At 36.8% G+C, this 26,426-nt stretch overlaps 1 protein-coding gene across 1 annotated transcript in view; it reads right to left on the bottom strand.

Moving 5' to 3' along the window:
• SIK2 (salt inducible kinase 2) overlaps positions 1-26,426 on the bottom strand; it is a 147,323-nt gene that overhangs the window by 102,020 nt on the left and 18,877 nt on the right. The window contains exon 3 of the mRNA XM_037841392.1: positions 24,290-24,353. Coding sequence (XP_037697320.1) covers positions 24,290-24,353 — 64 coding nt within the window. The remainder of the gene's footprint in view (positions 1-24,289; positions 24,354-26,426) is intronic.

The raw sequence follows: 26,426 nt of genomic DNA, 5'->3' as shown, positions 1-26,426 counted from the left end.
AATGCTGAAAGCATTTAATGAGATATGTAACATGTAGCCAATATGTTAAGAAAAAATTTTCCCTTTTTCTCACTCCTTTTTGGGAAAATAAGGACTTTACATATTTATTTGTCTTTCTATAACGCCAAGGCAGGTTTTGCGGGGTTCTCAAGGTGTGACCTACTTCTCATAAATCAATACATACCAACCTACAAAAATTATTACTCCATTATCAAAAGTTTTAGTTGAAAAATAAAATCTCATATATTTGTAATGATTGCCTGATTACTTTTTAAAACATAATACATACTTTAAGAGCAAAACAAGTCCTACCTCATTCATTTAACTACTAGGTGCCTATTATATGACAGACACTACTGGGAGTTGAGGATAGAGAAAATGAGGAAATCATAGTGGAGTAGGAGAAAGATAAATAAACTGATAATGGTACTTCATAACAGATAATACCACGAGAAAGGGAATGAAAGGAAGACCTCTTTTAACTAGGGAACAGATGAAAAGCCTCCACAAAAGAAGTGATAACTTTATTGAGCTATGAAAAAAATAAGGAGGATTTTGTGTAGTGAAGATGGGACTGAGGGAATTCTAGACAAAAGTAGTAAGAGGGTGATGGCATAGATATAGGAAAACATGGAGCACTCCAGGAACAGAGGACCATCCAAATTACTTCTGAGAAAGAAAAGAAGAGACTAACATTTATTAAGTACCAGGTATTATGGTTCCTGGAATTTTAGTTATCTTATTCATTCTACTAACGAACCATTTTACAAAATAAGATATCTGACATTCAGAAAAGCTAGTAACTTTTCCAAAGATACTTATTCACACAGTTAATAAATGGCTGAGTTGGGTTAAGAATCCAACTCTCAAATTCCAAAGCCCCACTGTCTTTTCAGAGTACACATAGGGAAATAATGGGAAATGCAATTGAGGTAACCTAAGAGCTAGTCCATTCAAGTACCTTATGTGCAGGACAAAGAAGTCTATATGCAATAAGGAACTCTGGAAGATGTAATAGAAGAGAAGTGACCATCCAAATGATGCTTTAGATTTAACTGGCAAACACGGGATAGATTGATAAGGGAAATACTAGAGGCAGGAGACTACTTGGGATGCTAACCATGAGCCGGCAATGAATTAATGAGGGGCTAACCTAGGGTTAAGGCAATGGAAATATAAAACATATTAAAGGGCAGAAACGAGAAATATTTCAAAGAAAAAATTATAAGATTTGGCAACTAAATGACTAAATGTAAACATAAAGAAGGATGAGTCAAAGATAATTCAGTGGTGACAAGAAAAATGGTCAAACTGGTAACAGAATTTTGAACACAGAAGTTTATTTAGAAGAGGAGAAGGTAGTATACTCAGTTTTGCAATTTATATCTCAGATATAAGGATCTAGAGTTCAGGGAAAGGTAAAGGCTGAGGTTTGAGAATCATCTGCCTAGAAGCACCAAAGCCTTGGGAATACAGGAGTTCTGCAGTGAGAGTCTCTCTCATTTCCTTTAGGGGACAAGGAAATGAAGACAGACAACTGTTTAAAAAGCAGGAAAAGAAACCTATCACAGAAGAGAACTTCCAAGGAAAAAAAAAGACAGTGCTTGCTAAGTGTGAAACTGTGGCAATGGAGAGAAAGAGAATGAGGACTAAAAAGAAGCAATTAAGATTTGGCCATTAGGTCATTGATGACCTTTGCCAGACGTTTAAAACTCTACAACCTGCAATATCATCTCTACCTGTTAATGACTTCCTATTTTTTTCTGACTTTCTATGGTAATTTTCTTGTACATTCTTACAGCACTGTCATATACCATATCATACCATAGTTGTATCTATAATTCCCCTTTTAGACAGCACTCTTCCCCACTCAAACATCTAAATAAGAAACTCAGTAATTATTTATTCAGTGAAGGGACAAATAAGTGGCTGGCAATCGGATAAAGGAGCAAAAAGCAAATGTTATACTATTTAATGTTTAGCTCACAAACAGTAAGGCTGGATATTTATACACATAATTATTGATATTCAATGAAAAGCAAATCTATTTTAAAATGGTTGAACATAAGCAGGGTCAAAAAGAGATGATTCTGCCTATTTCAAGATGGAAAACAGAACTGGCTACAGTTTCCCCCTCCCACATCAAGTCCTGGAAATGACAGAAAATTAATTAACTAATGGTCACCTGAGAACAAAAAACTGATGGTTTAGAAATTGGGAATGGTTCCGTGATCTACAATAGACTGAATCAAACTAAAGAAGAAAATCACAGGCTAGGATCAATCCGGGAACTTAAGAGGTAATACAGACACAAAGGATAGCAATAGAACGACCAGTGCCCATTCTCAAAGGTGGAATCTAAGAAAAGGACAGGGCCAAGGGGCAATCAACAGCAATATTAGTTGGAACACCATAGAGGGTGCAGCCAATCCAAATCAGTCTGTGTTCATTCCCTGCATAACATCTGTCAATAGCAGGGAATATATGATCCCAGGAGGGAGTAATGATTATAAGATCTTAGAGATAGGACAGTGCCCTGGTGGCTGGTGATACCCAGAAGGCAAGGGAAGCATTCATCTCCAGCCACCAGGATATCTTTCTCCTTTCACTCTTACTGAAAATTCTGAGCGAAAACCCCAACAGCAGGTCTTAGCCCCCTCCCCAAGCAGCTGCCTAAACAGAGGCAGGAGAAAGACTAACAAGGAATTTCAATTACAAAGATGCATATGCAATCAAAGAATGAGCAAACTCTCAAGGAGTGTAAATCTCATTTAACACAGACAAGAAGCTCAACAAATGAAGAACACACCCAAAGAAACAGTTAATAGAATAAGCAGAATAAGGTTTTAAAACAAATGTATGACTTCTGCTTCTAGCCATGATGGTGTTAACAGGGACCAGATTTACCCTCCACTCAAAACAACCAGAAAACTAGCCAAAATACATAAAACAACTGTTTTTAGACACTACACAATGGGTAACATAGGACTGTAATCACTGTGAGAAGGGAAACGAATGAGATGAGGCCTGTGATCTATTGGCTTTCTGCCTGGAGGCACACTGGATTTTAGAGCAGGGTTCCCAAGCAGAAGAGCATGGCTGTCTTGCTGAATATACAGAACTGAGGAGACAGAAATTGGAATTAAAGAAGTCTGAGTTCCTGGCCAGTTCCAGAAAGGAGGGAGCTATGCAGAAAAAGGGCTCTAAAAGTCTGCAGAGATGCCCTTAAGTTTTCATTATATATTAAGATTTATGTGAAGCCTTGAAATTCTACAAGGTTAGGCAAAGAATGACTGGGGAAATGCGAGAGGACTGGTTCTCAGATCTCTCAGAAGGCTGAGAATCATTTAAATTTCCACAAGTCAAAGTAGAGAGCGCTCATGGATCATTCTGGGCATTCAGCAGAAACCATAGAAGGGCCACACCTTTGCAGTGAGGCTTAACTAAAGACCACTCTACAACCATGCCAACAAAACTTAAAAACAAGCTTCAAAAGAATGAAACTGAAATATAAGTAACTTAACTGCCTACCAAAAAAAAAAAAAAAAAAAAAAAAGCTCAACATTCTTTAAAGGAAGATGACAAAATCCAGAGACTTGACAATGAAAAACTTTTTAAATTATTAGACATACTAAGAAACAGGAAAGTGTGATCCATAACCAGGAGAAAAATCAGACCACAATAGAAAGATCGAGAAATCACAGAGACGGTAGAATTATTAGACAAGAATGCTAAAATAGCCATTATATCTATTTTCTAGTATTTAAAGGAAAATATAGTGATGAGGGAAAAAACCGGAACATCTAGAGATAAAATATGTATGTTTAATATCTTCCGAGAGATAATGGAACACATTATGTCTGTGAAATAAGAGTAGAAAATGGGGGAAGAGAACTAATTAGAGCACTTGGAAACAAAAAATAAAAGTGTTAAATTACAAACATTAACAGACCTGAGAAACCTGAAGCCTCGGTAATGGAAAAAGTCTAGAACCAGTATAATTTACCTTGTAGAATCTCCCAAAGATTCATGAACTAATGGCACAGGAACTCTGAAAATGACTGTGAAGTGAAGCTAAAATAAGGATGATGAGTTAAGGATGACTTAAGAAGCAATGACCCCCAGATCTCCTCTCTCATTCCATGCAACCAGGTTGAGTGCCCATGACTTTCACACCAGCAGAAATCTAGAGCTTACTCTCTTCAGAGACTAAAATAGAGAGCCCTAAGACTTCAAGACCTCAGGCACAGTTGTGGGGAAGGATACTACAATGAAAACAGGGGGATGGAATAAGCATGGATACTCACATGCCTTGGTCTTCCTCATCCACTAAGTTCCTGAAACTATGGCAACCAGATGTTCTCCTACTAGGAGAAGACTAAAAGAATCTTATTTTGGGAATATATCAACTCACAATTAAAGATACAAATACTGGGAACTCCCAGTAAAAGAACACAGCCAGATTGCTCCTACAGTAAAATAACAGCTGACAAATTCCATTCACTGGCTACAGTCAGCTTTTTGGTTCACTATTCTTCACTAGGAATTGACAAGTAAGTCTGGTAATAATCTAAAGAAACCCTCTAAGATAAAATATGTAGACCAAAATAAATTCACCAATAGGAAAAAAAATCAATGTGGACAAATAGACTACACAAAGAAGAAAATATTAACAAAATTAATACTGTTATTCTCAAAGAGCTAAAAGAATCTATTGTAATCATCAAATAAGAAAAGGGTTTTATTTTAAAAAGGAACAATCAGGGAACAAAATAAGCCCATGGATATTAAAAATTATGATAGCAAAAGAAAGGTTGGAAGGTAAAAGTTTATGAAATCTCACTGAAAGCAGAGACAAAGACAAGGAAAACAGGAGAAAAACAATTAGAAAGCCAATCCAGGAGGGTTAATATCTGATTAACAGGCATTCCAGAAAGAGAGCACAAAGAAAATTAGGGAAGGAAACCATCAACTAAGTAATACAAGGCAATCCACTGAGCAGAGGATATGAGTTTCCAGATTAAATAGCCCAGCACCATGAATTAAAACACATCTACACCAAGACACATCATGGTGAAATTTTAGGACACTGGGGACAAAGAAATGATCTTATAATCTTACAGACAGAAAACAACAATTCATAACAAAGGATTAGAAATAGATCACTTTAGGATTTTCAAAAGAACCCTGGAAACTACAAGACAATAGAACAATGCCCTCATTACTCTGAAGGGAAATTATTTCCAACTAAGAATTCTATTCCCAGACAAACTATTAAGTATTATGGTAGACATGCAAGACCTCGAAAGCTGCGCAAGATCTCAAAAAACATGTATTCTTTTTCAGGTTTCTGTTCAAATATGTATCAGAGTGGCTTTCCTTAACCACCTTTTATAAAACAGCAAATCTTTACCCACATCTTGGCCTCCCTATCCCCCTTATCTTCCTTATTTGTCTCTGAAACACTGATACAGTAAATTTTCTTTTAATCCCCCCCACCCCCCACCCTCCAATGCACTAAAATATAATATCCATAAGGGCAGACACTTCGTTCACTGATGTCGTTCATCCTAGTACCTAGAACAGCGTCTGACCAATAACAGGCCCTCAATAAATAGAGTGTTGCTTTGATAGAAATAATAATTTTATAAAAGTAGGCAACGCAGTAGTGCAATCAGACTATGATCTATCTATCCTCATATGATTTACATGTAAGGATAAAATAAAGATCTTTTCAGAAATACAAGGTCTCAGTAAGTTTATCACCCAGAAACCTATTTCTGAAAGCAGAGGGAATATTCTCCACAGGGGGAAAAATCATCGCCTATGTGGACCATGTTTTTTTTTCATTTTATCCTAAGTAGGAAATCTATTCCTCTCACAATCTTAATTAGCAGATAAAATATACCTCTGGCTCTCCCCTATCACAAAGAATTAGCTTCCTTTGAATTAATTCAATATTATTGAGATTCCTTAGTACAATGATTCACCTAATACACATTTATTCTGAAAGAAACAGAAAACTAGGGAACAAATCAAACACAGACTGCCAAAAGCCTCACATTAATAGAATTCGGCTGGATATGGTTATGGCCAAGATCACAATAGCTGATGTTTCTCTCTTTCCTCTCCCTGTAACCTAGCTGCAGCTGCAGCTACCAGCCATGGAAGAAGCTCAATGTTCGCAGTAAAGAATACCTGCTTTGAACCATAACTAAAGTCAGGCTGCCAATAATCAGCAGGCAATATCTGACATTAAAATAGAAATCAACAGGAAAACTAGACTGCTTTTTGAAACTTGTCTATTCTGTGAAGGCCTGTTATGCTTATATTTTCAAACATATGAAGCTTAAAAACAATATATTTAATGCTACAGTATGGATGAATCTTGATAACATTCTGCTATGTAAAAAAAGCCAGACAGGAAAGGATTAATATAGTATGATTCTACTTATACAAAATATCTAGAATAAGAAAATTCATAGAGACAGAAAGCATATAGAGGTTAGTAGGGCTGGAGGCAGGGGGAATAGGGAGTTATTGCATACTGAGTACAGAGTTTCTGTTTTGGGTGATGGAAAAGTTGTGGTGATGGTAGTGATGGTAACACAATATTGTAAATGTTATCAACACCACTGAGTTGTGCACTTAAAAATGCTAAATGGCAAATTTTATGTTATATATGTTACCACAATAAAAAACAATTAATTTTAAAATGTATTTAATCATCTCTGACAAATCCATTTGATGTATGTTCACATTTACAGACAATGACTTTTTTAGATGTAGAAAACGGACTGAACACCTCTGTGCACTCATTTCTCTATTTTTTTTAAATCCCCAGAATTAGGCAGAGTCTCAAGCACATAACACTCAATAAACTCATACAACTCCCTCATTTTAGAAGACACTGAGATTCAGAAACATTACATGGCTCCCCAAGGATATAGATATTAGACGTTAATGGCAGAACTAGGACTAGCACACAGACCTTACTCTAGACTTTTCTTTTAAGGTCTGACCCATTTTAAACAAAGTGGGGGAGAATAGCAACAACTTTTTGAATCATGAATCATGTTGGCTCTCTTATGTAGTTACTAGTCTCCCTAAAAGTTAACTAGAAAGATTTACAAATGATCCAACTAGATCTGACCCTTGCAAAGGTAGCTTTGTTACATGAGACTAACAAAAATTCAAAAGAAAAGATCTTAAATTTTATATCTAAGGACAGAATAACTTTATCTGCATGAATTCAACATTTGCATATCCCTTTTGAAGAATGCATCAACTTAATATTTTTCTTCTTGAAATCTACGGTCCTCAGATGTGTGAAAGCAACATTCACTTACACATCTGGAAAGCAGATTTTGTTCAGTTAATAAGGCTTATAAAACATATGTTGGGATGTGATTAGAAAGGTAGATATAAAACATAGTATAAAATTAGTATAATGATATGACCCCTAAGTTTTTATTTTATTCTGAAGGCAATTTTTTTAAGAGGAATAAATGACTATGATCATATCTGCATTTTAGAAAGATCATTTTGATAGCAACCTGGAAGATGGATTAAAAGAGAGACAGGTCTGGAGGCAAACACAACCCTTAGGCTGCTGAAGTAATTTAAATGAGAAATGTTGAGTGTCTGAACTAAAGCAATGATGGAAGAAATTAGAGAAGTTAGGATAGATGCAAGCAATACTGTACTGGGACCCTAGGTAATAATAATTTTTTAAAAAAGGAATTAAAACAAATTAGAGACTGGTTAAGTAAGTGAATCTACCTTCAGTTTATTTAAACTCATAATAGAAGGCAAACGAACTGCAGACTGTTAAGATAGTAACCAAAAGCCACAAAAATTGTCCCTTAAGTACTCTGAGTTACCAAGTATCTAAAGGTATTTTGACTAAAACAAAGCCCCTTTTCAATTACCAGAGCCAGCATCCTAATATGTTACCAACGAAAGGGAAAGACAGGAAATGAATCAATAAACCTCTGGCACATGCTTGGCCTGGAAAGACACAGCAGATCAAGGAGCAGAGATCTGAAAACAAAGGCTCTGGGTAACTTAATTACCAGGCCGGAATCTGCTGACTGCCGGTTTAATTGTTTGAACAGTGCCCAAACTGTCTGATGAGGTGACCACCCTAAGATTTTTGCACTGTTTACTGCACGTGACCACATGGACAAATATGAGAAATAAATTCTAAGGAATGTAGGAATCTTGAATAACTTTCATTAATCACACTTATGATTACAAAGGAAAAAAATTTTTTAAGAGTTTAAATCTTCTATTTATAAATACCCCAGGGCTCTTTTTAGTAAATGCATTTGCCATTAAATAAATACTCCATGCTGCCAGACCAAGAAAAATATATCCTTCAGATATGAGCACCAACTGCTATATAAGATTTGGAAAAAAGTTACCCAGATTAAATTTATATGCTCTTATTTAGCACTATAATCTGAAAAGGTTATTTTAGGGAGATGTGGGAGTTGGAAGAAAAGAACATAACTGTAGGGTGGTAACTACCAGTAAGCACTCAGAAGCCGTTCAGAATACCAGAGGAAGCCAAAGTCCTCCCTTGATTCCATCAGTATTCCCTCATTTATGTTTATCTCCTAAAGAGTAAACCAACAGAAAACTCCTTTCAAAAACTGAACAAACAAGTACCTCAGACTAAGAAGTACCTGGCAGAGTGTTCTCCTGTTGGCTCTACTGAGTAAACAAGGTCTATAAGGCCAAAGTAGACTATTACACCATTCATTCAATAGGTATTTATAAAACACTTCATATTGTACTAAGCCCTCTAGAGAAGCTTATAATCTAGAAGACATAGAATGATACATATGAAGAATTTAGATAATAAGGTAGTATGTAGATAAATTCTAAAATAAGTTGTATAGGGAAGAGAATTATAATCCTCAATGTGGACAGAATTAATTAAGAAAGATTTTATTGAAGAGGTGGAACTTCAACTACACCTTTTAAAAAGTAGGATTTGAATACATAGAGAGCAAAAGGCTTTATGGGGTTCCAGATCAACAGAAGCACAGACTCTGAATCAGAAATTCGTAGTATTCTACTTCGGGAATCAATAGGGAAATGAGTTAGTTACGGGTTTTGCAGGAGATGATTAGATATGGTCATTAGATTTGGCATGAAGTCCACTAGCAAGTTTCCAAAGTATCTAAAACAGGAGCTCAAATATTTCCTATTTCCATAAAAGTTAAAGAAAGAATACAGGACTAAAGACCCACATTACATCAAGAGGAATAGTTATACCCACCATAGTGGACAAAACCATTAAATGCTTAATCTTTGCCTGTTTCTTATCTTTAATGATGATAGCCATCAAGATTCAATTCAATTAAATGACATGCGTAAGGGGACCAGCAGAGGCAGAGAATCCTTCAGGCAGAAGAAACAGTAATGTGCAAAGGCACTGGGACAGAAAAAAGCTTAAATTCAAAGAACTTAAAGAAGGCTGTATAACCAATTAGTATAGTGGAGTAGTTAAAAGTTCTGGATCTCAAGTCAGATTATGGCTTTAAACCTTGGTTATGCCACTTACTTGCTCTGTGGCCTTGGGCAAATTATTTAACCTCTCTGTCCCTCAGCTTCCTCTATCATAAAATGGGGATATTAATAGTACACATCTTATAAGGTTTGTGAGAGAATTAAATGATACTGTATGTACAGGACTTAAATGATACAGTAAATGACATAGTGTATGTAACATACCTGGCATGATCAAGAAATGACAGCCAGGGTGTGTAAAGTATAATGAGCCTTGTTGGCCTTGTTAAGGATCCTGAACTTTATTCCAAAAGCAATGGAAGTCCCTGAAAAGTTTTAAAAGGATCAGATTTTCGCTTTAAAAAGACAGCTTATTTATTACTATTTATAAGATACCCCCAAGGAAAAATTTATTTTAGAGTTTACTAATAAGAAAATGTCTGCTTTCTTTGCAGAGTAGGTACCTTTCTTTCTCAGATAAAATTGTGTAAATGGTTTTACCTTCTTTTCACTTTGATTGCCGGAAAGCTTGGAGCCAAAGCTGAAGCTCTTCAGCCCTTACTGTCTGCATATTGGTGTTCTTTTTTCCCCTTGGTAACTGTTGTCTAATCTTGTATGTATTGACTGATTCAAGTCTTTATTATTAATATTTTAGAATTACCTTTTGTATTATTCTCCTTTAAAGCTATTTCAATCCTTTATGAAGTGAGGTGCAATATAATTTAACCAAATAAAAATAAAGCATAAACACTGTATCTTCTTAATACTGTAGATGCATGCCCAGCATGCTACCACAATCACTGTTTCAGCATAAAACTAGTTAAATGAAACAAGAAAACCATATGGCCCAAGAAACCTCTCTCTATGCAAAGAAGACGCAGATGAGACCAGTACAAAGACCTAATGCCTTTCCTGAATTAGGTGGACAGTTGGGGCAATCAGTGCTAGGGGAAGAAGACAGCCAGAAAGTGACAAGCTGCTAGGAAGTTAGGTACACACTCAAATCTAGGGTTTTCATTTTTAAATATGAATGTTTTTCCCTAAAGGACTTCACACTCTTCATAACCTTTAGTCTCTCCACTGTTAACATTCCCAGCTCATGGGCCATTTATTGCTTCACTCATCTCCCTTGTGTACTTGGATCTCATAGTCAGCCATTTCAACTCTGACTTTTCTAACCATACAAACTCCTATACATATTTACCCTTCCACCATTCTCATTCCAACCTGGATCATTCATATTGTCTACTTTTTCTCTTCCTAGGTTGCAAAGCACTGCCAACCATAAGTCTAACATAAACTCCCCTGCTGCTAATTATCAATCCTTTTATTCATCCCTCAACGATCACGAGGACAGCCAGCTGTTCCAAGCCTTTTCCCACACTACAGCATCTAATGTGCTGCTCTTTCCCTGATGTCTCATCTGCTACTTTATGAAGTGAATTAAATCTATGCTAGATTAACAATCTCATCTTCTTTACATCCCATCATAAAGGGCCTCTGTAGCCACATCCTCAGCACGATCTCAAATTCTCACTATGACGGCACCTATGCACACCACAGGAGAAGGAGGAATTCCTCTCTTCTAAAGCTAACCACTCCCTCTGGCCTCCCTCTTTTTGTTTAAGTGAAAAATCAGATTGCAAAATAGCACAAATAGTATGATACCATTTGTGCTCGTTTGTATACATTATGTCCCCCATAAAAAGCCATATTCTTTAATGCAATCTTGTGGGGGCAGATGTATTAGTGTTGATTAGGTTGGAACCTTCTGATTGAGTTTTTCCACAGAGATGTGACCCACCCAACTGTGAATGACATCTCTGATTAGGGTGTGACCTCTTGATTGAATCTTTCCATGGAAATGTGGCCCTGCCCATTCAGGGTGGGTCTTGATTAGTTCACTGGGGTTCTATAAAAAGAGCTCACAAACAGAGAGACCTCAGAGCAACTGAGAGTGATATTTTGAAGAGGAGCTGCAGCCACGAGGGACACTATGAAGAACGCACAGCAGCTGAGAGAGGAGCTGAAATGCAACCTAGGAGCAAGCAGATGCCAGCCACATGCCTTCCCAGCTAACAGAGGTTTTCTGGATGCCAATGGACTTTCTCCAGTGAAGGTTCCTTATTGTTGATGTATTACCTTGGACACTTATTGGCCTTAAGACTGTAACTTTGTAACCAAATAAACCCCCTTTTATAAAAGCCAATCCATTTCTGGTATTTTGCGAGATGGCAGCATTAGCAAACCAGAACACCATTTCAAGTATAAAGACACAGATCTTAGAAAGCTACATCAAATTATTTAAAGCAGTTGTCTCTAAGTGATGGGACTATGGACTATTTTTATTCTTATCATTTTCTTATCTACATTTTCTAAGTTTTCTCTAATGGGCATTAATCACTTTTGTAATAAGATTTTTAAGGTTATATATAAAAAATAATAGGACCTTCAGTCACATAGTACTTTGCTGCATCTTACATCTATAATCTAATTTCCTACCTCTGAAGTCAGGAAGGCAGGGGTTTTTTTAGCCCTGTTTTTCAGTTGGGAACACTGAGGAACAGGGAGCAGGAGAAGAAAGTATGAATTTGTAAAGGTGAGACACTGGTGCCAAAGACAACCATGGCCCTGGCTTTGGCCTGTTGGAAAATGGCAGGCAGGGCAAGAAGCTGAAGGGGCATGTTGATTCTAGGTCCCCAGAGAGGGAAGGAGGCCCCAAGGCTCAGCAGAAAGGAATGGAAAGGAGAAAGCTCCCCACTGGGGTGATTATTGTATGTAATGGTGAGCCTGAGATAGGCAATGTCCAACATGCTATGATATCTTAGGGGAAAACCTCTAAGTTATCATATAAGTTGGGAGCCTGCTCTGGAGATGCTGTCTCCTTTATCCATCTAGAGTCCTGAGTCAGGGCAGATGAGAATTGCCCTCCTTCCCCAGACATGCTTCCCAGTTTTTCCTTGAGGGTATGAGGATGGATGAGACAGTACATATTCTCAAAGTGCTCTGCATGAACACACAATGCCAGGCTTGGTGTAGCAACCTGATGGTTTGTTGAATTAATGAATTCTTTCATCCAACATACAACCTCCCATGAGACAGGCATGACATATGCTATCACCTCCATTTTACCAGTGAGGAATCTGAGGCCCAGGGTCAGGCTATGACTCACCCAAATTCACACTAATGCGCAGCCAGGCAGGGACTCAAACCCATATCCTCTATCTCCTGACTTAGCATGCTCCCTGCTCCACATGTTGGGCTGCCTCTCAGAAGCACCACTTGAGACACCTGCATTTGCTCTTTTGCTACCAAATTGTCCTGAGACAACATCACATAAACATCACAGAAGAAAAAAAAATCATAGAAAAAAGACTCCAACTGCACTAATTAATTCCCAGGAACTTGGCATTCCCCCAACCCCGAAACTACTCCAGGTTCTCAGTTTATCCCACAGCATATGTGAAAATACTTCAAGGCAAAGCTCTGATGGGATGCAGATGAATAGGAGAAAGAAAGATATCTGATTGATTGGTGTTTTAATTAGAACTCATTTCCTTTCTTCCAGGTGAGTAAAACCCAGCTCAAATATGTTCAAGCAGAAAGGAGAATTTATGAGAAGGAAGGAGAAGTAACCTCATGGATGCCTGGGGAAGCTAGAGCTTCAGCTCGGTCTCAGGGCCACCTGGATCAAGACATGAACATGTCCCTCTCTTTCCCTACCTTTCATTTCAGTTTTTCTTTGGGTGTTGGCTTTATTCTTTCCTGTTGCAGACTAGCTTTCTCCAGCTGGGAGGGAACTTGGTGCTGAGGGTTTCCCACTGCTCTCAGCTTCCTCCACCAGAGAAAGGCTGAACTGCTCCTCTTAGATTTAGTGTTAAAAAAACCCAGGTAGGATGTGGAACCTGACTCCCAGGGGTGTAAATCTCCCTGGCAATGCAGGATATGATTCCTAGGGATGAATCTGGACCCATCATCGTGGGATTGAGAACATCTTCTTGACCAAAAGGGGGATGTGAAATGAAACGAAATAAAGCTTCAGTGGCTGAGAGATTCCAAACGGAGTTGAGAGGTCACTCTCGTGGACAATCTTACACACTGGGTTGGAGTTTGGTAGTTTCAGATATTTACTTCTAACTATCCAAAACATTAAAACCTAAGAGGTGTTATCTATATAGTGTATAAGAATGTCCACCAGATTGACCTCTTGACTCCACTTGAAATCTCTCAGCCACTGAAACTACTTCATCTCATTTTGCATCCCCCTTTTGGTCAAGAAGATACTCTCAGTCCCACGAAGCCGGGTCCAGATTCATCCCCGGGAGTCATATTCTGCATTGCCAGGGAGATTTACACCCCTGGGAGTTGGGTCCCACATAGGGGGGAGGGCAGCGAGTTCACCTGTAGAGGTGGCTCAGTTAGAGAGAGAGAGGGCCACACCTGAGCAACAAAGAGGTACTCAGGGGGAGACTCTTAGGCACAATTATATGCAAGTTTAGCCTCTTCTTTGCATAATGAGCCTCATAAGGGCAAGTCCCATGATAGAGGGCTCGCAGTAGCCTTGACTCTTGAAGACGACTGTATAATAATGTAGATTACAAGGGGTGACGGTATGATTGTGAAAACCTTGTGGATCACACTCCCTTTATCCAGTGTATGGATGGATGAGTAGATAATTGGGGACAAAAACTAAATGAAAAATAGTGTGGGATGGGGGGGATGATTTGGGTGTTCTTTTTGATTTTTATTTTTTATTCTTATTCTGATTCTTTCTGGTATAAGGAAAATGTTCAAAAATAGATTGGGATAAGTGATCAAGATGGCGGCATAGAGAGGAGTGGAAGCTAAGTAGTCCCCCACGGAACAACTAAAACAAACCAGAAACAACTAGCAAATAATCCAGAATAACTGCGGGGGGAAAAAACAAGACCGTCCACTCATCATACACCAACCTGAATTGGGAGGAATGCCCAAGATCACAGCATAAAATCTGTAAGTAAAACCTGTGGATCCAAGTCGCAAGACCCCCTCCCCTATAGTCCGAGCCGCAAAGCCTCGTGGTGCCAGAGAGAAGCTCTCTCCTAGCAAGCAAATATAGCTCAGCTGAGCTCCAACTGGGGTTTTAAGTAGTGAGTGTGAACTGCTCACTACAGGTACGAATCCCCAAAAAACAGACAGAGGCTTTGGGTGACGACTGACCTGGGAGAGCCGGAGGGTCGCCTTGGACTAGGTCTGAAGGGGACTATCTGTTTCTTTCTCGGCTCAGTGGAGAAAGCTCCAGTCATTTTCAGTTTCCAGGGCTGTGACTCAGAGAAGGGTGGAGACAGCACAAGCAGAAAGAGAGAGACCATTCAAATGCTAATGACCTCCCCCTAGGGGGTCTATCTTCTCTAAGAGGAAAGGGGTGGGGTCCTTTCCATTCAAAACCAGACCCCAGAGCCTGGGGGAACACGGCCATACGTCCTCACACTAGTCAAGAATTATAGGCTAACAGGCATCACCTGCTGGGCAGAAAAGCACAGTGACCTGAGGCATCACAGGGTGGAGCAATTTTCTAAGACACACCCTCAGGGAAACCACATACTGAATATTTCTTCTCTCTGGGACCTGAGCCTGCCCTGGTCTAGGAAAACCTGATTTGGATAACCAAGGAAACCATGCCTAGACAACAGAAAATTAGAACCTACACTAAGAAAAACAAAGTTATGGCCCAGTCAAAGGAACAAACGTACACTTCAACTGAGATACAGGAATTTAAACAATTAATGCTAAATCAATTCAAAAAGTTTAGAGAAGATATTGCAAAAGAGATAGAAGCTGTAAAGAAAACACTGGGCATACATAAGGCAGAAACCGAAAGTTCAAAAAAACAACTAGTAGAATCTATGGAAATAAAAGGCACAACACAAGAGATGAAAGACACAATGGAAACATACAACAGCAGATCTCAAGAGGCGGAAGAAAACACTCAGGAACTGGAGAACAAAACACCTGAAAGCCTACATGCAAAGTAGCAGATGGAGAAAAGAATGAAAAAATATGAGCAACGTCTCCGGGAACTTAAAGATGAAACAAAGCACAATAATGTACGTATCATTGGTGTCCCAGAAGGAGAAGAGAAGGGAAAAGGGGCAGAAGCAATAACAGAGGAAATAATAAATGAAAATTTCCCATCTTTTGAAAGACATAGAATTACAGACCCAAGAAGTACAGCGTACTCCAAACAGAAGAGATCTGAATACGCCTACGCCAAGACACTTCATAATCAGATTATCAAATGTCAAAGACAAAGAGAGAATCCTGAAAGCAGCAAGAGAAAAGCAATCCATTAGATACAAAGGAAGCTTAATAAGACTATGTGCGGATCTCTCAGCAGAAACCATGGAGGCAAGAAGGAAGTGGTGTGATATATTTAAGATACTGAAAGAGAAAAACCGCCAACCAAGAATCCTATATCCAGCAAAGCTGTCCTTCAAATTTGAGGGAGAACTCAAAATATTTTCTGACAAACAGACATGAGAGACTTTGTGAACAAGACACCTACCCTACAGGAAATACTAAAGGGAGCACTACAGAGTGACAGAAGACAGGAGTGCGTGGTTTGGAACACAATTTTGGGAGATGGTAGCACAACAATGGAAGTACACTGAACAAAGATAACTATGAAAACGGTTGAGAGAGGAAGGCTGGGAGCATGTGAGACACCAGAAGAAAGGAGGAAAGATAAAGACTGGGACTGTGTAACTTGGTGAAATCTAGAGTATTCAACAATTGTGATAAAATGTACAAATATGTTCTTTTACAAGGGACAACAAGCAAATGTCAACCCTGCAAGGTGTTAAAAATGGGGAGGCATTGGGGGAGAGATGCAATCAACATAAACTGGAGACTGTAACTAATAGAATCATTGTATTATACTTCCTTTAATGTAACAAATGAGATATACCAAGGTAAATGCAGATAAGAGGGGGGGATAGGGGAGGCATCTTAGACACTTGACATTGGTGGTATTGTCTGATTCTTTACTCTACTTTGATTTAAGGTTATTTTTCCTTTTGCTGCTTCCTAGCTGTCATTTTTTTTTTTCCTCTTTCTTTTGCCTCTCTTACCTTCTTTGACTCTCCCTCCTGCCTTGTGGAAGAAATGCAGATGCCCTTATATAGATAATGGTGAAGGTGGCGAACACATAAATATATCACCATACAGAGAACCACTGATTATTTACTTAGGATGGAATGTATGGTGAGTGAACAAAACCATATTAAAAAAAAATGGGTTGATGACAAAACCTCGAGGGCAACATACTGAGTGAAATAAGCCAGACACATAAGGACAACTGTTGCAGGGTCTCACTGATAGGAACTAATTATAATATGTAAACTCATAGACATGAAATGTAAGGTACCAAGATATAGGACGAGGCTTAAGAAGGGGAGTGGTTGCTTAATATGAGCAGAATGTACAACTAGGATGAACTTAAATGTTTGGAAATGAACAGACATGTCAATAGCAAGATGTGAGAATAACTAACAGTGCTGAATGATGTGTGAATGAGGTGGAAAGGGGAAGCTCAGAGTCATATATGTCACCAGAAGGAAAGTTGGAGGTCAAAAGATGGGAATGTATAAAACTGAATCCTGTGGTGGTCAATGTCCATGATCAACTGTACAAATACTAGAAATCACTTTCATGAACCAAGACAAATGTATGACAATACAATTAGAAGTTAATAATAGAGGGGCATATAGGGAAGAAATATATACCTATTGCAAACTATATACTACAGTTAGTAGTATTTCAACATTTTTTCATAAACAGTAATAAATGTACTATACCAACACTACGAGTCAACAATTGAGGGGGGTTGGTTAGGGATAGGGGAGGATTCGAGTTTATTCCTTTTCTTTTTTTCTTTTTTTCATCTTTCACTTTATTTCTTGTCTGGAGTAATGAAAAGTCTCTAAAAATTGTACAAAAATTAAGTGTGGTGATGGATGCACAGCTGTATGAGGGTGCTATTGCTTTGGGCGGCTGTGCAAACGACTGCTATGAATATTCTTCAACAAGTCATTTTATGGACATTTGTTTTCATTTTTCTTGGGTAAATACCTAGGAGTGGAAATGCTGGGTCACAGGGTAGGCGTGTATTTAATTTTATAAGAATCTGACAGAACAGTTCTCCAAAGCGGCTGTACTATCTTGTACCCCCACCAGCAATGTTATGAGACTTCTAGTTGCTCCATTATCCTTGCTAACATTTAGTACCGTCAGTCTTTCTTATTTTAACCCTTCTAGTTGATACGAAATATTAAATTACTGTGTTTTTAATTCACATTTCTCTGACAATTAATAAGGATGAATACTTTTTCATGTGCTTATTGGCCATTGTATATCTTCTTCTGTAAAGTGTCTGTTCCAGTCTTTTGCCTATTTTTTAATGGGCTGTTTTTTTATTACTAAATTTAAACTCTCTTTTGAATGCTGTTGCTTCCATATCTCCACCTGGCAACAGCCCATATCAAACTAAATGTATTGATATTATCACCAACACACTTCCAAAATCAAACTTTTCATTGTTAACTCTGGAATTAGGGCCCTATCTAACCTCTCTATTATTGTCAATCACATCACCAATATTCTTCCAGTCATGCCCATTAGTCTACTCCCAACTCTCTTTTCTCCTCTTTCCAGTCAATAAAAAATCTTGAGCACTACTACAGCATAATTATTAAAACTACAGGCTCCAGGATTGCATGGTTCAAATCCAGACTCTGCTGGTTATTGGCTATGTGACTTTGGACAAACTACTGAACGTTTTAGTGCCTACCTTATAAGGTTTTTTGAGGTTTAAATAAATAAATCATGTAAAGTACTTTAAATAGTATCAAACAAAAAGAGAGTGCTCAAAAAATGTTAGCTGTTATTATTTTTTAGAACTAGAAATGCCTCCTGCTTAAAAATCTTTTTTCATGACTCAAATAATTAACATCTTAATCCAGGTATTCAGTCTCTCCTATCTAGTCAATTAAAACAGTCTCCTTAAATGGCCTCTTTTCTCCTCCTCTAATTCACACTACACACTACTGCCAGATTTAATTTCCTAAAAAACATCCTTATATACATCATCACCTTTTGGCTTATTATTACCTTTCAGTTCTCACAGATGCCCACTCTAGCAGACACAATCCAAATCCCCTATCCTTGACACTCAAGGTCTCCCACAACTGGTCCTTACATACCTTTCTAACATATGCCTCCTACATACAGGGGCAGGGGGAAAACTCAAAAGGATTCAATAGATTATAAATAAAACAGAAGAATCCAGAAGAAGGAAATCAAGCATATTATTTAGAGATATGGAGATAAATCCAAACTAATTGGCTAACTAATTTGCTGGCCAACTAAAGATGAAACTAAAGGAATGAAAAAAAGTAAGGAATATAATACCTCTGGCACAGAGCAGGCACTAAAGGAATACTTGTAAAGTTAAATAGATAATAATTTCAAAGTTATAAACCCAAAAGATAATATATAGTTCCAAATACATGGTTTTGTATATGTGGTTCTTTTCCATCTAAGTTTCCAAATTGACTTTAAACATTTTGGCTCAGAATTCACTGAAATTCTTATACAATTTATCACTACTTGATTACTGCTCTTTGGTCTACATCGTCTTACTTCTATTTTACTATCCTCATGGACCCCATGTCAGAAATTGGCTGGATACCAGACTATTCTTGTACCTACCTGAGTCCATAATTTACTATGTCTTTTATTCCTATATATTCCATATCCACATATGGTCAACAATATTTTGCCTGTTTAGACCATCGTCTTCTATCCCACCCACACCCCCTTCTTGGTCACTGTTTACTTTTCTATCTCAGACTTAGCATGACATTCAACTCTTCCCACCCCTACTGACCACAATGAAAATTTAAGTAGGGTAGGTAACTCCTTGTTTGTACATCAAGACAGCCCTGAAACCTGAGACAGTACAAAGAACGTTTCTTATAAGAGGAAATTAAGTTGAAGGGATATTTAAGGGCCAAAATTAATAAAGTACAGGAATAAAATTAAGCAGCAATTCTTTTACTGATAACCATTTCCATGCTATCACCTACAGTTTTGTAAAAGTACTTTTACCATGGTTAATGGTCATTATAAAAAAAACTTCAAAAATAAAGATAAGCAAGAAGATTATGTTTGTGTCTTAGAAAGACGATTCTGGAGGCAGTGTCAAATAGAATAGTTAGGAGACTATTGCATAATATAGACAAGCAAAAATGAGGACCCTGAACTGAGGCAACAGCAGCAGGTATGGAGAGAAGGGCAGTTCTGAGATATTTAAGATGCAGAATAGGTAGAATTTAAATCTCATCTGAAATGAGGATGAGGGAGAAGGAATCAATACTGACACCAAAGTTCCTTCATCATTTGTAAATGATGAAGCCAAGTCAGTAAAAGGAGAAATAGTTTTGCAGATAATGAGTTCTCTTGGGCTATAAGCCGTATGACAAAGTAAATAAAAATTAATTGGACTAAATGATCTCCAAATTCCCTTTAAATTCATATTCTTCCAATCAAAAAGATTTCCTCTTTTTACATGAAAATCTATTACTGATGATCTTCAAGGCTCAAGAAATTAGCTGAACCAGAGTAGAAAATAAAATAACTAGCATTTACCATCCAATTCTTCTTACTCCACTTCAGAGCTTAAATTCCATATTTACTCTAGATATTTTACATTAAAAACAAACTTTGCACATTAAAAATTTCCAATTATACTTCAATTTATGAAAAACAATGTGATCCAAACCTGTATCAATGTCTTAGCAAAAAAAAATAGCAATTTAGAACATGCCATTTTCAGAGAAATGTTAACTAACATGTAATAGCCATTTCTAGTTTACTCATAAAACTACATAAGTAAAAAAAAAAAAAGCTCTAAAAATATTCCAGTGGGCAAAGATTTTAACAAGCAGTATGTAAGCTACTCTTTCATTAGGTTTTTTATTTTTTATAGTTTTACTTTCATAAGAAGTTTATAGGAAAATTTTCTACTCTAAAACCAATCTTCAGAAAACAGAAGAAAATCACCTCATCCAAAAAAAAAAAAAAAAAAAAAAAAACTTTGGTTAGAACAGTGTCTCTCAAAGAACAGAGAGGGAGAAGGAGGAGCATTTTGAGTATTTACTGCATGTTAGATACTGACGTACAGATGACGAAACTGAGGATCAGAGAGAGTTAAGTAAATATACATATACAGCTATTTCTCCCATCCTAAAAAAAGCCTTCTCTTGACCCGATTGCCCCTATGAACTACTTTCCCATTTCTCTGCTTTTTTTGCAACAAAACTCCTTGAAAGAGTTGTCTATTCTGCTCTCTCCAATTTTTATTCTATTTGCTCTTAACACCCTTCAATCTAGCTTTTGGACCAATCACTCCACCAAACTGCTCTTTCCAATTGCCAAATAAAACAGTCAATTTTCATTCTTTCTCTTTCTTGACCTATCAGTAACATTTCACACAAATGTTTACTCCTACCTCCCAAGAACATTTTCTTCATTTAGTTTCCAGGACACTACATTCTCTTGGTTTTCTACCCATCTCGCTGGTCCTTCCTTCTCAATTTTCTCTGCTGGTTCCTCCTCTTTTCCCAACCTTTTAATGTTTGAGTGACTTAGGGATCAGGCATTGATGTCTTCCCTAATTATACACATTATTTAGGTGGTCTCAATCTGCCAAGAAATCCTTGATTCTACCTTCAAAATATATTTTGAGTCTGATTATTTATCAATACCTGCACTGCTCCTATTCTAGTCTGAGCCATCATCATCTTTCACTTGGACTACTGTAAGAGTCTCCTTCCCGGTCTCCTTGCTTCCATCCTTGCTCACTATAATCTATTCTCAGCACAGCAGCCAGAGTGATTCTTTTAAATATTAAATTAGATTCAGTCACTTCTGTTCCCTCATTTTATTCAAGATAAGAGTCAAAATCCTTACATTGGCCCACAAAACCCCCAAATCTGCTCCATTCCTGCCTCCCATTTACCTTTCTGACCTCATCTCCTACTTTTCTTCTCCCCTGCTCACTCTTGCTCTTTCCACTTGCTTGCTTCTCCAGATATACTGGCCTCCCTGCTATTTCTTGAACACACCAAGTACACTGGTGCCTCAAGGTATTTGTATTTACTCTTCCCTCTCCTGGGATCACCCCCTTCCTCATCGACATGACTATGCTTTCAAGTCTTTGCTCAAATGTCAGTGAGATCTTCCCAACTACTCAATTTGAAATTGCAACTACCCACCCACACTTCCAAGCCCCCTTCCTTGCTATATTATTTCTATGGCACTTATAACCATCTAATATACCATTGAACTTATTTATTTTATTATCTCTCTCCCCATGCTAGAAGGTAAGATCCATGACAGCAGAGATTTTGTCTGTTTTCTTCATGTGGTATACTTACCACATAGTAAAGTATATGACACATAGTGGGTTTCAAGATTTCTTAAAAGACTGATTCAATGAATGAATAAGTGGGTGTAAGAAAAGAATCGGTAAGAAAGAGTAAGGAAGAGAACAAAAAGAAAGAGGGAAAGGAAGGGAAAAGAAGGAAAGGGAAGGGAAGAAATGAAAGGAAAGGAAAGGAAAAAACTTGCCCAAAGTAATACAACTGATATGGTATAGCCAGCACTGTAAGCCAGATCTGCTTGGCTTCAAAACCCATGTCATTCGATTATACCAGGAGTTACAGAACCTTCTAGTTTAAATAAATATCTTAAGAATTAAATAAGTTCAATAAGCAGTAGAAATAAAAGAATAAGTAAAACAGACAAGAAGACCATCTTTCCAGAAGCACAATTAGAAAATAATTCAGTTCAGAACTATGTATTTAAAATTTTACTGTAAAAAGTTATTTTTTGAAACTATAGAAATGCATATTTTTCTCTTTAATAAAACCAAAATAATAATTTTAAGAGGATCAGAGGCTTCTACTTCCAGTCAAGATGGAGTAACAGAGACCAGATTTACTCTTCCGCTTAGAACAATACCCCCCACCCTGCCAAAAAAAAACTCAGACTAAATATATGACATGATGATTTATAAGACACTGGATATCAGGCAAAAAGGTACAGTGATCCCTGAGAAACAGGAAACAAATAAAGTGAGACTTGTGAATGTCCTCCAATGAATGCTTTGAGAGTTTCTAGACTAAGACTGAGCTGAGAGTCCAGGGAGACCAAGGCAGCTAGAAATCACAAGACAGAGTACCAGAGAGAAGAGAGCTATACAGAGAGAAAAACCCAAAGATCTACAGAGAGTCTTCCTTGAACATTCAAGGATTGATTGGCACATGTGTGTGAAAAAACAACCCAAGGTCAAAGAAAGAACCACTGAGAGGATTAGAAACAACAGTGCCTAGCACTTATACAGAGCCAGGTTTAGTACCTGTTTCCACTGCTCAGGCTGGAAAACCTCAGAATTCATGGCGCATTGGGTAAGGTACTCAGAAATGAGAAACAATCAGCCTTAGACTGATCACTGCTCCAATCAAAAAACCAAAACCCAAATAGATGAAACTGTTTCCAAGTAACTTAACTGTGTCCCAGAACAAAGCCCAAGAAGACTTACAGGAATACAAAATATCTGGTGCCCAATATGGCAAAATTCAAAATGTCTTGGCATACAATCAGAGATTACTAGGCATGTAAAGAAGCAGGAAAATATGGCCAAAACTGAGAAGAAAAATCAATACATCAAAACCCATCCAGAAAAGAAAGATTTAGTTATTCTTTTTTTTTTTTGGAATATGGAAAGTGCAAAAATTGATTCTGGTGATGAATGCATAAATGTATGATAGTGCTGTGAATAACTGATTGTACACTGTGGATGACTGTAGGGTGTGTGAATATAACTCAATAAAACTGTATTTTAAAAAGTAAATGAACAAAGGGGGGGAGGAGGGGAATGGGATGTTTGGGATGTTCTCTTTTTTTAATTTTTATTATTTTTTTTGGAGTAATGAAAATGTTCAAAGACTGACTGTGGTAATGAATGCACAACTATATGACGATACTGCAAACAACTGATTGTACACTTTGAATGACTGTAGTTACATGAATATATCTCAATAAAATTGCATTAAAAAACAAAAGAAAAAAAAACCATACAGAACTGACAGAGATGCTAGAATTAGCAAACAAGGACATTAAAAGTTATTATAACCACATTTCAGATGTTCAAAAAGATAACTTTAATATTAGAGATAAAGAAACTGAACGCCAGAGAGGTTTAGTGACTTTCTCAAGGTCTTACAGGTGGTCAACAGCCTTACAATGATCCATGAAGACAGAGATTGCATTTATTTAAGTCACTATTGTGCCCCCAACCTAGTATAATGCCTGGAATATAGTAAGAGCTCAATAAATATTTATTGACTGAACTTTCCCCTGAAAAGAAAGGTAAAAAGAAAGATAAAAGGAAAGAAAATCTCCTTTGCAATATGACTGAAAATTTTGCCCTCTGATTCTGCCATCTCTCTAACACAGATCTGAGAATTAAGCAGTACCTTCAATATCATAAATCCAAAAATAAATTATATTCCATATTTTTAAGATTACTGGCATTTTGTTATATTCTAATGCTTAAACATTTCTAATTCATGCTACTGATTCTTAAATAAGAATTAATAGAAAATTCTCCATTCATGCAGATTTGTGACCTCTTCAAATTAAAAAACAATTTAAAGGAAAGACTTACCAAAAATTTCTCCATTTTTAGCATATTCTGTTACAAGGTACAACATATTTTTGGTCTCCATTACCTATTGATAAATAATTCCATATTAGTCTGACAGGCAAGGATTGCAATTTATCAAAACATTCTACAGGATTCCCTAAATTAAACCTACTAAAAAAAAGAAAAGGAGTTATGAATAATTCAGAAGCTGGCTAAGTTTACAAGCTTCATAATAGCCTTATGTTAACATTTTTTGTGAAACATCTAAATCCTTGATATTTTAAGTGTGGTCTATGGATCAGCAGCAGCAGCACTGCCTAAATGCCTGTTAAAAGTGTAGTATCTCAGGCCCCGCTCCACACCTACTGAAATGGAATTTACGTTTTAACAAAATCCCCAGGGGATTTTTATGCACATTAAAGTTTGAGAAGTACTAGTATAGACAAAAGGAATTTAAAATATTTTTCCAGAGATTTTTATTCATAGCTCTACTGTTCAGTTTTATTTAAATTATTTTCTCGGGGTTCAAAAAGAAAGTGTGTCTGTTACAAATTTGATTTTTCAAACTGAAGGGATGTCTACTCAGAAAGCAAATACATTTATAGATTCAAGATGAGCGATTTTTACAATACTTCTCTGTAACAATTTTTCCTTATCTTTTTATATATTAGCACATGCTAATTATGTAAAATTTCAACTGCAACCTACTGAAAGGCTGAAAACTATAATTTTACTCTAAAATGTAGGTTTAAGACGATTCCGCTTCAGGCCAGAAAGCTACGAATGACCTATAATCTGGGCCTGAATAAGTCAAATGGTAATCAACTTTAACTGATTATTTAGTTGACATAAAGATAGAATTATCATATGAATCATGGTAGTTTTATCCTCAATTTGGCTTATGGTTCATCAAAGACTTCCTGTATTCTCTTAAGGAATTTTTTTTAAAAAGCTTAAAACAGAAAGACTCTGATATAAATTTGATCTAAGAGAACCACTGCAGATTTGGAACTTCAGGAAATGTTTTAAGTGGCATATCATAGTCTTTCATTCTTAGCAGGTATATCATAAGGTATGGTCACCATAACTATTTAATTGCAAATCTCTATCAAAAAAAAGTTGTTTAGCCGAATATATGTGTATGTATATGCATATGTATATGCACATATAGGTATATATATGCATGTACACATACAAGGACACAAATACATACATGTGCCATTTTATAAATACATTATGTACATTATAAAATGCATACAAGAAGAGGAATTTAGAAAATAAATATAAACACTTGTGCTAATCCATTGTGGTGCACACAGTGAAATGCTAGTGAACAAACTCTCTGACTAAAAGAAAAGTACCCTGATCTATGGGCCACCTTCTGTGGTATAAACACCATTGAAAAATTTTGTGAGAACGGGCTCACAAAACTTTGAAAAATTTAGCAAACTGGCTCTTATAAGCCAGTACAGTCTGAATCCAGTGTAGGACTAGGTGTACAAATTCTGCTTTGGAAATCAATGTGACACAGGCTGGCATACTGTCACCTTTTAATGTGTAAAAATTCTACTTATCACTGAACAGAAATTGTTTAAATGTTTTATATTATATTAACATTCTTAAACATGAACTACTCTTAAAAATCTGAGAAACTCTTCTTTTAAAAAACATGGCTTATACTTGAAATGGGTGCAGTTTATTTCACATAAATTACACCTTAATAAAGTTGATTTCAAAAAAGTAGCTCATTTATTTCATCTATCAACCCCCCAAAAATATAAGATTTGCTGTAAGTCTTACAAATCATGACACCAAGTAATACACTAACATTTTGGCTTTTATATTTCATAAAACATAAATAGCACATTTGCCAAATAAGCAAAACTGCCATATCCTGATTAATGGCACCATCACCAAAATCCTGCAGGTTTAAGCAGGGTATCATAAATTCACAACTGCAAACTTTTTAAATAAATAACTTACAGTCTAAGAGACAACTTAAAATTAAGCAACAAGTAGTAGTTTTTTATTTCCTAATATTTTTATTCAAAGATAATATGGAAAAATGGATATACTCAGCTTATAAAAACATTTAATTATCCTTCACTGATAAATTTAAAAACTAACATAAAAGAGAAATATTTTGCTGAAAAACAGA

This window comes from Choloepus didactylus, chromosome 6 (assembly GCF_015220235.1).
Source record: "Choloepus didactylus isolate mChoDid1 chromosome 6, mChoDid1.pri, whole genome shotgun sequence".
NCBI lineage: Eukaryota > Metazoa > Chordata > Mammalia > Pilosa > Megalonychidae > Choloepus > Choloepus didactylus.
This window is presented reverse-complemented; position numbering and strand designations above follow the sequence as displayed.